At 35.3% G+C, this 12,902-nt stretch overlaps 1 protein-coding gene across 1 annotated transcript in view; it reads right to left on the bottom strand.

Moving 5' to 3' along the window:
- Nucleotides 1–3,148: 3,148 nt before the first annotated feature.
- xkr7b (XK, Kell blood group complex subunit-related family, member 7b) overlaps nt 3,149–12,902 on the bottom strand; it is a 243,030-nt gene continuing 233,276 nt past the window's right edge. Inside the window, exon 3 of the mRNA XM_073061859.1 lies at nt 3,149–12,283. Within this exon, the coding sequence (XP_072917960.1) occupies nt 11,337–12,283 (947 nt within the window). The 3' untranslated portion in view covers nt 3,149–11,336. The remainder of the gene's footprint in view (nt 12,284–12,902) is intronic.

Genomic DNA, 12,902 nt, shown 5'->3' with positions numbered 1-12,902 from the left:
TACAATTCTTTCTATAACTGGGCACTTAGTCTGCAAAAAATATTTAGAATCTGCCAAATACTGGTCTAAACTTAAATCTGGCTGTAAACTTAGTATGGTTTCAAGTTATTTGTTGCCCATATCTTTTGTTATTTTTCAGGGACAGAATTGTGAGATTTCACACCTGCACAAACACAATGATATTTGTTGTGCTTTAAGGCACATATATATTATCAATCCATTATATGCAAACACATAATTACCTATTATTCTCATGTCAATGACAGCCAGTTTTATCTCTCCACTCACCATTTTTCACATCAACTATCGTGTTCGATTGTCAATGTGATGCAACGTCATAAATAATCCAAACCTTTCCACAGTTTAACATGAATGAAAGCAAATCTAAACTGTGAATGCTGGTAATCTGAAATCAAAACAGAAATATTTAAAGTATTCAGGAGGTTCAGTGGAATCTGTAGAGAGAGAAAAAGTTGACATTTTCAGTCAATCACTCTTCAGCAGAAGCCTGCTGATTATTTCTGGATTATTCCACTTTCCTTCCAAATCAAAATTATTTTGTTTGGTTTCCTCAAATATTTTGATATAATATTAGTTTAAACTCCTTAATTATTTTAAGTGTTCTGCCAGCCCTGGAATATAGCTGCAAGGTACTATGTACATTTAAAATATCAATAGCCTCTGATGCCACCTCACCTCATCTCCTTCTAAATCCTGATACCTACATATGCTGCCCCCAGACTTGATCTTTTCAGACTGTATTTACTGTTCCGGTGTTTCATTTTGCGTACACAAGTCAAATAGAGGTCAGCCTCTCGAATCTTCTTCTGCAAATTAGAGGGCTATTAACCACCATTCATTACCAACCTCTCAGTTCATCAAAATCCTTCAAGACTTCATCCATGTCTGCATCTCCCCTTTCTTGTCCTCTCAACCTACTTTCATGCTAAATGTTCAGTTTTTTTTTTGTCTGAATTGGTTTTATTAAATCCTGCAGTCCAGCACAAACAGTAGTACTTTAATATTACTTTGGCATATTGTAAGAACTTGCTGCCTGCTTTCTTATTCAATCCTATTACTTCATCATATCCTTCTTCATTTCTAACCAAAGGGTAAGGTGTTTCTTTACAAAAATAGGGACAACTTGCCCCCAAGAGGACCACCACCTTGTCGTAGGGTTTGGAGGCTTGCGTACCTCAATGGCCTGGAGAGCTATGTTGGTTGGTGTCAGGGCCTTATGCTTTGACTCTTGGTAGGGTCACCCATGCCAAACATGTCAAAGTGTAGAGGCCAGACTAAGAGTGGTCCACCAGTCCTCCAGATTTGGAGGTTCAGCTCACTGCTAAAAACTAGTCCATGAGATATTGTTACAGAAACAGCAATGAAGAATCCTTCTTCATCTTTGCATAACGAGGTGGAGGATATTCATTGCCGCTCTAAAAGCCAGTGGTGTAATGGACAGTGAGTAAGGGAAAACTTGATATAACTGCTGAAAATTGTCAGTGTTGAACCAATTAGAACACTCTTACTGATGGCCACATGTTTATATCGCGAAGTCCCAGTCTAGCCCCAGCTTGTTCTGCATGGAGGACAGTTGAATTGTCATTTTTCAGATGAGTGATTAAAATGATGCTCTACCCTCATACTTGGGAACAAAAGACCTGATGGCAGTCACTAATAAACTGAGAATGGCCCAAGTCTTCTGCCCAATAAGTATCCCTCAACAAAGTTCAGAAAACAGATTATTTTGTCCGGTATTGAAAAGTGAAATACTGTAGACATTGTAAGTCTGAAGTACAAGCATTGGTATTGATGAAAGGTTATCAAACTAGGTTAACTATTTCCTCTCTGGTGATTTTCCCCCCCAGATATTTTGGTATCTTGCTCTATACGCATTAATTGTTAGGTGAGGTTATTAGAGATATAGCACGGTTACAGGCCTTTCCAGTCCAAAGAGCCCCCACTGCCCAATTACAAACATGTAACCAATTAACTTAGTAATCTGTACATCTTTCTGTAAAGAATCCAGAACACCTGGAGGGACATGTGGTTACAGGAGAGTGTACAAACTCCTTACAGACAGGAGCAGATTGGACCCAGGTTGCTGGCACTGTAACATCTTTATGCTGTTACACTACCATGCCGCCCACATGTTAGTGTAGCAATGGAAAGTACTCCATTCATAGTAAGGCAGTTTGGGATTCAGGGAAGTGTTTAAATACTGTTTTTCATTAGAAACTCTTAACTTGTTAAATCTGTTTGTTCCCCCTTGCAATAATTTTCTTGCTCGATTATGAAAGGAATGTGAAAAATATTAAATAATTGGTAGGCTGCAAGGTTTAAAATGTCATTGGAAGTAGGTCTGGAGAAACATGCAGGTAGGTTCAAAGTTGTACCCAATTATATATTTAATGAATTTTATAGATATAGGTGGAAGAAATGGCATTAAAATACCATAAGGAGAAAATCCTGTCTACTCAATAAAAATTGCTATCAAGAGCATAATTAAGAAAAAAACTGAAAATCAAAGGGTCAATTTAAGCTGCTTTTAACCTATCTGTATTATTTAGTGGAAAACATAAAATCAAGAGGACATGAAATTGAATTCCATTAGGATATTATTCAGTGTACTCATGAAACAACATTCAGATTTTGCTGGGATGAATGCCATGATAAGCTCCTTTCTTTACAAATGTTTATAATTACATTTAAGCTCGATTTTTCAGTTTCAATGTGCTTGGAGAAGAGCTGTGGAGGGGAAAAAATCAGATCAGTAATTATCCTCTTCAATCATACATATATTTATATTCTGAAATAAATGATAATCTTATTAAAATGACTGTAGCATGAAGTTGCAATAAAAGGCTGGTTTAAAAAAGAAATAATTTGGGAAGCTGGTATTTTGCTTTGATATAGTAGCACATTGGATACATACTTGATTGGCAAAGTTATCCAATAATATTATGTTGTACGGATCTTAGATTTATCAACAATTTTTTACTATGCAATATTTAACATAATAAATATGCAAGTATTTTTCATGTTACTTTTTTCTGCAGAGTTCTAGACATTGAGAACAGGTTGTACATTCTGCTGTGATTTTGCGTTACACAATGCAATCACAACTACTAAAACTGGTAATGGCATAATTTATTTTAATGATTTTGGTTTTTGTGTTGCAGCAAAATAAAAATGTACAAAAAAGTTCATAATATACAAAGTTTCAAGCCCAATTACTTTCTTGAATTGTTTTAAAAGAAACAATATTACAAGGTGGCACCAAATAACTATGTACATCATGAAACACATCATTCCATCCTTTTAATTCTAATAAAAAAGACTATTAATCAGCAGCTGAGAAAAGAATAATAGAAAGTCATTTAAAAACTCAGCAGCTATCATATAATAATCTTTGTTTTAGCACACATGACATTTAAAACCAAGCAACATCTTAATGACGTCAACAATTATTTCTCAACTAAGTTATCTGTTGATGCAGTTTCTAATCATTCAGGTGAACATATGCTCAGTCATGTGTGCTAAATAACATCGAACCACACAGTACAAAACTGATTACAGGTACACAAAGAGGAGACATTTTAACCCACAGATTATTTCCACTAAATAAAGCAGTATACACAATCACTAGCTGTTATGTTACAGCTGATCGAACTGCCAAGACCCAAGAAAGATACTGATTACATCCTCAATTATACATACAGCCTTTCACATACAGTACACATAAGAAGCAGTCAGGGCAAAACCAGCACTGCTATTCATTTCTCTATGGAATGGGATGAATATATGTCATTTCATAGACTTATGATGTTAATAAACCAGATTAAAAATGTTTCGCACTACTCATTAAAGAAAAACACAAGAACACATATAAATATCATATTCTGAATATAGCTGCTGCTGTAATATAGAAAATTGAGTTTTTGCTGCCCACATATTATGTCACCTGCTCCTTTGTGGTATCGTGCTAACCTGATCAATAAATGGTTCAGAGTGTGTTAGAAGGTAGAGATTTTTCACAATTACTTGTATCTAAGACTTAAATGATAGCATTCAATAAGAGGCAGCGTTTGAATGTTGGATAGTTGCTGAAGCTGAAAACAGGAAACTGTGAGAGGTTTTGCATCATTCAATGTCAATTGTAACAGATTTAATTATTGCATACTCCTCATTGTGAAAGAAAAACAGTACAAATAAAAACAATTAAATAGACAATTGTTATGATGATCCAGATGCTATGTTACTTTATAATACTATAGAATTTCTTGTATTTAATGTAATCATAATTTCTTTATGCTGCTTGGGTATATTGGATGTTTCATTTGTGTTATACTCACTAAGCATTGCTATGACATTTAGCAAACCTAAGCAGTTTAGACATGAGAGTTATTTGGCCTGCACACAGATTACAATCTGTAAGTGATTTTTGACATAATAAACTTGCAATATTTTAGCCATTTTTATTTTCAGTAATGTGTTGTAAAAACTTTGACACGTGTTCTCTGAAGTAATTCACATGTTGTCAATTTCTAAAAATTTCTTCTGGAATAAAAAGAATTGCATAGTCCAAGTCTTAAATTATTAAAATCCAGAAAGTATTTTATAAAATTCTTCTCTCAAGGGTGAATAAAAACTACATAAATTTAAAAGCTTAAAAGGTTATTTGATTGTTATATCAAATGAGACAGTGCATGATTAGTGAAGACAAACCCAAATGTGAAAAGGGTTTTCTATAAAACCATTTTGAAAAAGGGTGATGTAATATTAGTAATGTGTCATAACTACCTGCATTCAGCATGCAACATCTCAAAACATATTCTTATTCACTGATTTTCTTCCTATTGTTAATGGGGCATAAAATATACACCATAAAATGTATTAATTTCAGTGTTAACCAGAATGATTAACATTTTATGATTACACTTTTGCAAACCTTCCATTAAAATGGGGAGTAAAACCAACTTCTGAATGGCAACAGCTTCCATAAGTTAAATACAATGACAATACGTAAATGTGCAAAAGATAAAATGTACATTTTTCTGGGTATTAAAGGCTGTAAGTTTCAGTTTTGTAAAATGTCATACTGCTTCACCCTCATCTCACCATGGTACACCTTGCAGAAGCTCAATGTCATTGTATGTCGAAGCTAAGTAACAAATACTGAGGCAAAAGCAGCAGTGTAAAGCAAGCAAAGTGATGAATCAAGTTCTTTTGCATCTTGCAACACAATCACACTTAGGGATACAATACGATTAAAGTTGTATTCCTTTACAAAATTAGGCAACTAATTTTACCTGAATAAAAAGGCAACTGAAGACTGTCTTTCTAAACCCTGCAGGCTTATCCTCCTGGTGGAATGCATTTTAAATGTTCCTCAAGCTAGGGCATTCTTAAAAATAGAATTCAGAAGTAGAGAGTAACGCAAAACATATTAAAAGTCATACAAAAGACAGCATTTGTATTATTTAAAATCACTTAGCAGGGTGACTTACAAATTACTGTATCACAAATTAGAATTTTAAAAAATTACTGTATTTTGTTTACTTGTTTGGTATTACTAACTGCTGTCATTTCAGTCAATGCTTCCCGTCTTATATAAAAAATTCTCTACTTAATATTGAAAAAGAGTGGGAGTGTTGAAGAGAGAACAGAAGAAAATGGGAGTTTGCGAGCAAGAGAGAAAGTGCAAGGGAAAGCAAAATAGACGAGAAATGATGCTTATAGACTGACTACACACTTTAAATAATATTGTTCATATTTAAAGTATGTATTACATGTGATAGCTTTTGCAGTAAACATATTCTGTCCCAAATATTTAATTCTGAGCATATTTTCCATTTGATGTATCTGTTCTGTTGTCAGAGAAATGGTAGAATTCTCCACCAGACACCTAAATAATAGTGTTGTTGGCATGTTATATAATGGACAGTCCAAGCTAGAAAAAGATAACATTAGTTCTGTTAGTAAGCTATTCTTGTTCCCTCCAAGTGATCAATACTTCCCAGTGAACACAGAGATGAAAATCCTGTATAGATTAATGAAAAAAGATCATAATTATCTTGTCCTTCACTGAATTGTGGCCTCTAATTCCAGTTTCATTAATATCAGAATATCTTTTTTCCTTCTTGGTGAAAAATGAGAAAATTAAGATAACTTTTTCTCAGCTTATGCTCTGTATCTTCAGATTTAATGTTCATTTACACTTTGTGAGATGTCAAAATATATCAATGAAAGATGGAATTAGGAATGAAACGGTCAGTGAGATATGTTTTCACTTCAATTACAGTCAGAAGCAAAGGCATTAATAATGGAAGAGCTAAACTGGAAAAACAGCCATTGCTGAGGTGAGAATATACATTGTAGTGATATCAAAAGATGAGTAACAGCATGTGCAGAATTTACTTCCTTAAAGTTAAATATTATTTAATTCCATTTATATCTGAATGAATATATAATAAAATTAGCATTTTGAGTAAATATCACTTCAAAATAACATTAAGAGAAAAATGAAAGACAAACTATGAACTGGTTCTAACTGATCTTCCCTGCATAATACATTAACAATTCATTCCCACTTTTCACCAGGAGACCACAAAGACAAGAAAAAAAATACAATAAACATCTGAGGTAGATATTTCACTAAAAATTAAAAGCAGCAGATTAAATCATATCATAACATATGCATTTTGATGGCACAATATCTCCCATATACTGTGGAAGTGCACCGATTTAGTAAATAGTTGTATTTCATGTAATCTTTGTATTAACTGCTTAACTCTATGATCAGACTTAAAAATGGTCTTCAACAACACCCAGTAAAATGATGTTAATGCAACAGAATAAAAAAAAAAGAAAATCTCAATTACTTCTTAACATACTATAAGTTACTACATAGATTTTCTTTGGAACAGATTTTAAATCTGACTCATAATGAAGTCTCCCCTATTTGTTAGAAGATAATCTGCCTTGGTTCTATTATATATTCTTTTATATTGAATATTTCAAGTTTTCAAAAATAATGCCCACAAGAAATAGATTTCTAATACGGTAACTAGAGTAACACACACAAAATGCAGGTGGAAGTCAGCAGGTCAGGCAGCATCTATGGAGGGGAATAAACAGTTAACATTTTGAACTCAGACCATTCATCAGGAAAGGGGAAGAAGCTAGACTAAGGAGGTGAGGGTGGGGGGGGGGGGGGGAGAGGGAAGGAATACTATCTGGAAGGTGACAGGTGAAGCACGTGAGGGACATCGTAGGTGGATGAGGAAGGCGGATGAATTGAGAAGCTGGGAGGTGCTAGTTGGAAGGCTGATGAAGAAGGGATCTGATAGGAAAGGAGAGGGGACCATTGAGTGGTTTATTCCACTCCAGAGATGCTGCCTGACCTGCTGAGTTCCTCCAGCATTTTGTGCATTTTACTCTGGATTTCCAGCAGCTGCAGAATCTCTTGTGTTTATGATTTCTAAAAACTATATGTTATCCCCAAAATGAGACAAATCATAGTTCATCTACAATCATCTATCACAAGCCACGATATTCTATCCATTCATTTTTAATAAGGATTAATAAATCTCCATCAGACTAACTCGCAAACTGGTGAATGCCTCACAATATTCACGTCTACAAGAAAGGTGCACATGTAATTACTCTGCGTTCTCCACAGGATAGATGTATATATTATGTGAACAAAGTACTAATTTCAAGTGTGTACTTGAAATTCCGCACAACATGATGAGGTTTGGTCCTCTGAATCATTGTGCCACACAGCAGTCCACACACAGTACTTTGAATAGTATTCAGTAATGATAATATTGCAAATAGAAGCTACTAAATGCAAAATGATGCTTCTATTCTTTATTATGTAGACGTTTTTACTGGAAACTATCAGTGTCTTTCATGTCACTGTGCAGGCACTGTTACTCCACACTCTCGAAATTATTCTACCCCTCCCTTCAGTGTGATCAGATAGCACTGACTCTCATTAGGCAGTGCATCCGCAAATATCATTCAGGCTGAGGTCCTCCTCCAGTTGGGCATTTTGCATATACTGTATGTGCCTACAGAGGAAATTTTGGCTAGTTACTTGACCAAGGAGGGAAAAAGACCTTACTTCATCCTGTCCTACCTTATCTGGCAAGCATAAAAATGTGTTTTCCATAGCCATTTAATAATCAAGGGGCAATTTCATCCATTCCCTAGCCCAGGTTCAAAGCTGTACATTTGAAAGAAATCATAGCACCCCTACATCTGCTCCAACTTGGAGCAACAGTCAACTAACACGTAACAGACCAAGAATCATTACTGGGATCTTATGCTCTGCATTGCTTAGTGCCAACACGGGTAGTGCCTCTAACTCTTTAGACCATCTGTGGAGTTTAAGCAGGCACTATTTAACTTCTTTTCACTAGTTTTTGCCTCAGGCAATAAGCAACAGTCTGGTCCATATTAATGTGTAAAAATAAGGCTTCAAATTAGGGGTGTAGTTATACAAACATTTTAAGATACATTAACTGTGGGGAAAAAAGGACTGATGTCACACATTATAAATAACATGGAAGAAAATGTTTTATTTTGAATATATTTAAAGTATATATTTACCCACAGTTTTGTATTTTACAAAAATTAAAACACTGAAATTTTCAAATTCTTTAATAAACTCTACCTCTCAATTTGAGATTTTAAAATTATTAATGATTTGTAGCATGCTTTTGGAATTATAGTTCCTTGTGTCTTTGCTCCGTTTTCAATTTAAGCTTTATAATAAATTCTTTTAAAAACATTAGACTTTAAAGAAAACAGGGTGTACTTTTCTTATCGATTACTGCAGTTATCGAGTCATGTAGATCCAAAGTAATTTTTATTCAAAATTGTATGATCAGTGACAACTGCAATATTGTTACCATCCTAGGTTTCAGTACATGATTATGAACACGTTACTTATGGATACCAATAGATAGGAACGAGCTCCCACAGTATTATTAAATTTTAAAATCCTACATAGTTATTGCTCTTTCTTATCAGTCTTAAACAATTTTGATGCCATTCATTACAATACTATGTAGATATGGTTACCATAGTGAGTCCTTTGTGCGTATTTTCCAATTTACAAACTAAATCAACTTACGATTGTCTGTAAAATTGGAGCCGTTCACTATCTGGGGATGGCCTGTATTTATTTTTGTGAAACTAATAGCACAATCTCCAGATAAGCACCAGTGTTATTTTATTGATACCAGGTGTCCTGTTGGACCGTAGTGGTACTACTGCTTAGTTTTTGGCTCTTTTTGATTTATGCAACACTCTATTTCACATAAAGCAGTGCTGCTCATTGACTCATATGTCTGAGCTGTGGACTAACAAAGCTGCATGCTGGTTTCTGAATGCTCCAGAGAAGCAAAATTTAAAGATATTAATGGGATTAATTGCTTAACTGCTCTTGAAAAGTTGCATAATTCTATTTAGGCTGTGAAAATTAATGGCAAAAATGTAAAAACATTTCATTTTTTTCATTCTTCGAGTAAACTTCATTAATAAATATTTGATGCTAGTTTTCAAATTTAATGTAAGTTTGCATTTCCTCTATGTTTAATCTGGAAAAATATTTTAACATTTTGCTGCATAAGTTCTTGTAATTCAAAAAAAAAACTAAAAGATGCAATTGAGCTTCTTCAATCCAAACTGTTGCAAGTTTCTTACCTGAACCATTGCATTATTTCAATGCAAGCAGTTCAGGACCATGCCAACATTAGTTGGGCAATTTGTTATTTACACTCCAGGCAGCATGGATCCTCAATTTAAAACTCCACATGGAACCAAAAGCCCTTGGTTAAAAAAAAATACTACTAACAAACTTTAATTCATCAAATGTTCCAGAGTACAGCTGTGAATTAGCACCCATTTCACTTGCAATCAGAATGAATGTACTTCTTATCAATAGTGAAGAATTATTTTATTTCATGCCACTGCCCAAGTGAAAGGCAAAACTTCTGATATGGCACAGTGTTCCTATCCTAATCAATTATACCATCTTATAGAGACACATGATAATGCAGTAACTCATCTTTCCTAATTCATCTTTGAATGAAGACCAACTAATCTAACTTCCCAAAATTTCAAGAATATTGGCTGTACTTGAAAATTGATACCTCTTTATTGGAACATTTGTTTCCAGTTTTACTGATGAGAGGTTAATTGTGTTGATTAATGTATCTTTACAGTTGCTCTTAACTGTTCGCTGCCAAAAGCTGTAGTACAACAAAGAAAGCAAGTGTGATATTTTAACAGAATACATTTAAAAATATTGTACCTGCCAGCCAACATACAAACTGAAAATAATTAATGTTTGTAAAATAACATTTATATTTGTACTCTGAATCTAAAACCAACATTTTAATAATATTTTATATTTCAAATTTATTTGAAGTCATATTTCCTGAGAATTTGCTTTGCATTCTATGCATGGTATTAAGATAGTAAAAGTGAAAAGATGACATTTAAAACAAAGTCAAATGTTCTGCTAATTTATTAAAAAAAGTCATAATACCTTGCTATTCTATATTGCAGCTTTAATGCTTTTATTCCCCGCACTAAAATGTGCATGGCCCATTACAATGTGAATTGTAAGAATTACTATAATTATCTATTTTGTTTGCAAGAATGTTGAACATATTTCCATTGCCAGAACCATAATAACTGCAGAGAAACATCCTGCTTACATCAAAAAATAGACTTGTAATGTATAGGGATTAAAAGTTCAAACAATGTGTGTTGTCTAACCTCTACAGAATATCATATACTGTCATTACTCTTAATATTTGGTCACTATTTGGCAAATAGATTGTGACATTTAAAAAAAACTGGTTAAGGAGAATAAGCTATAGTAAAGTTTGGAAATAATACTTCAAACATCACATGCAAACCGTGTTTTTTTTTCAAACAATCAGCAAAGTTTGACATTTCTAAGTTTAAACCCAAGGTACCATACATTTACTTGTGTGTAGCCTTTCACAATTGAGTGACACAGAACTATGTGCACCGACGCTTATTTTGTTTGAAACAAATGTAAAAATCATTTCCTGTAAAAGGCAAGAACAAAAATGACTGACCAATTCACTCCAACAGAGTCGGAGTGTGGCATCATTACTACATTTCCTCAGCAAAGACACGTTAGTAGATACAGGCGTTCTGTACACTGCCATGACAGAGCAAGGTTAGTTGTTGAGGGGGAGCCCTGCAGTGCACTGCTATTCTACATAGACTTGAACCCTTTAAGAAGGGTGACAATATTCCATGCATCTAGATCTGCCTGTATATTACTACACAGTGGTTTCATATTCCAGTACTTCCTGTGTAAAGCTAATGTTTCTGTACTGGAGGCATGGAGTGGCAGGCGAGGTGTATTCCAAGGCCAGGATGGTTTTGCGCAGTCGTCTGTCGATAAAATGCGCATCCCAGGCAGGATACCGTTTCCTGGGCAAGTCAATCCTGATAACAGGCCCTTCTGTTCGCAGTGAGCGCGACACTGGTGTTGGGGAGACAGTGGGCCTTACCTGAAAAACAGGCATGCAACTGTCGCGATCAGATGGCACTTGCTCACCCGCTGTAGTCCGGCACTGGGTCATCGCTCGGGGTGGACTTGTTACAACCTGTGCAGGTATGTGTGTAGCAGTGTCTCGTTCTCTGCCGTCTATACACCCTCCTTGTGAACCAAACATTGGTCCATTTGGGTGCAAAGCACCATAATATATAAACATGAAGAATATTCCAAGGGCAAAACTACTAAACACTACACACACTATGATTAAGGCTTCAAAGTCTGTAGTACGGGAATCTCTGTACAAGTACCACAGCACAGTCAAGGCAGCATTTTCACAAAAGGTAATGAAGTAGTAAATGAACATTCGACACCGAGTCCTCCCTTCCTTAACATTAAACCAACAGAAAATGTAAATAATTCCGACAACCATGTTATAAATGATTTCCTCCCACTTCGACATACAGAAGTCTGTTTCCCCATGAATTATCCAGAAGGTCATGATGCACCAGTGACTGACAATAAAGATTCCAAAGTAGAGTTGGAAAACGGAGGCAAACAAGGAAAATGCAATTACTCGAGCAGCAATGGTGAAGAGGTGCCAGAGAATCTGTGTAATAGCAGCCTTATACGTCATGGGCATTTTATCATCCCGGGAGTCCCGAAGTATCTTCTGGTAAGAACCTATCATCCATGCAAGGGACAGAAGTGATGCAGCTGCCGACAGACCTGGGAAAGATAATAAATATTGGAGACACATTAGCTCATTTCAGTGATGAAGTGGCACTTCCATGAAAATATCAATACCCTGATATGATCTGAACAGGAACATCAGTTTAACCAACACCCACAAAATGCTGGAGGAACTCAGCAGGCTAGGCAGTATCCACGGAGAAGAGTAAATAGTCGATGTTTTGGGCCGAGACCCTTCATCAGGACTGGGAAAGAAGATGACAAGTCACCACTATCCATCTCCTGGTTTCACCCAACTCCTACCTTGTACTTCTCCTCCCCTCCCCCCCACATTCTTACTCTGACCTCTCATCTTTCTTTCCAATCCTGATGAAGGGTCCCAAACCAAAATGTCGACTGTACTTTTTTCCAATAGATGCTGCCTGGCCTGCTGAGACCCTCCAGCATTTTGTGTGCAGTGCTTTGACTTCTAGCATTTGCAGACTTTCTCTTGTATTAGAAACATCAGAATGGAGCTTTGATTTTGCAATGCTTAATATGTTTGCATGATATTCCACTACTCGCTATCTTAATGTATGAGCTAGAATCTCTTTTCAGCAGATTATTTAAATGAGGTTTCGAAGATTCCTGTTTGAGTAAGTTAGAGATTCATCCC

The sequence above is a fragment of the Hemitrygon akajei genome, chromosome 11 (assembly GCF_048418815.1).
Source record: "Hemitrygon akajei chromosome 11, sHemAka1.3, whole genome shotgun sequence".
NCBI lineage: Eukaryota > Metazoa > Chordata > Chondrichthyes > Myliobatiformes > Dasyatidae > Hemitrygon > Hemitrygon akajei.
Note: the sequence above shows the minus strand (reverse complement) of the source record. Positions and strands in the feature narration are given on the sequence as shown.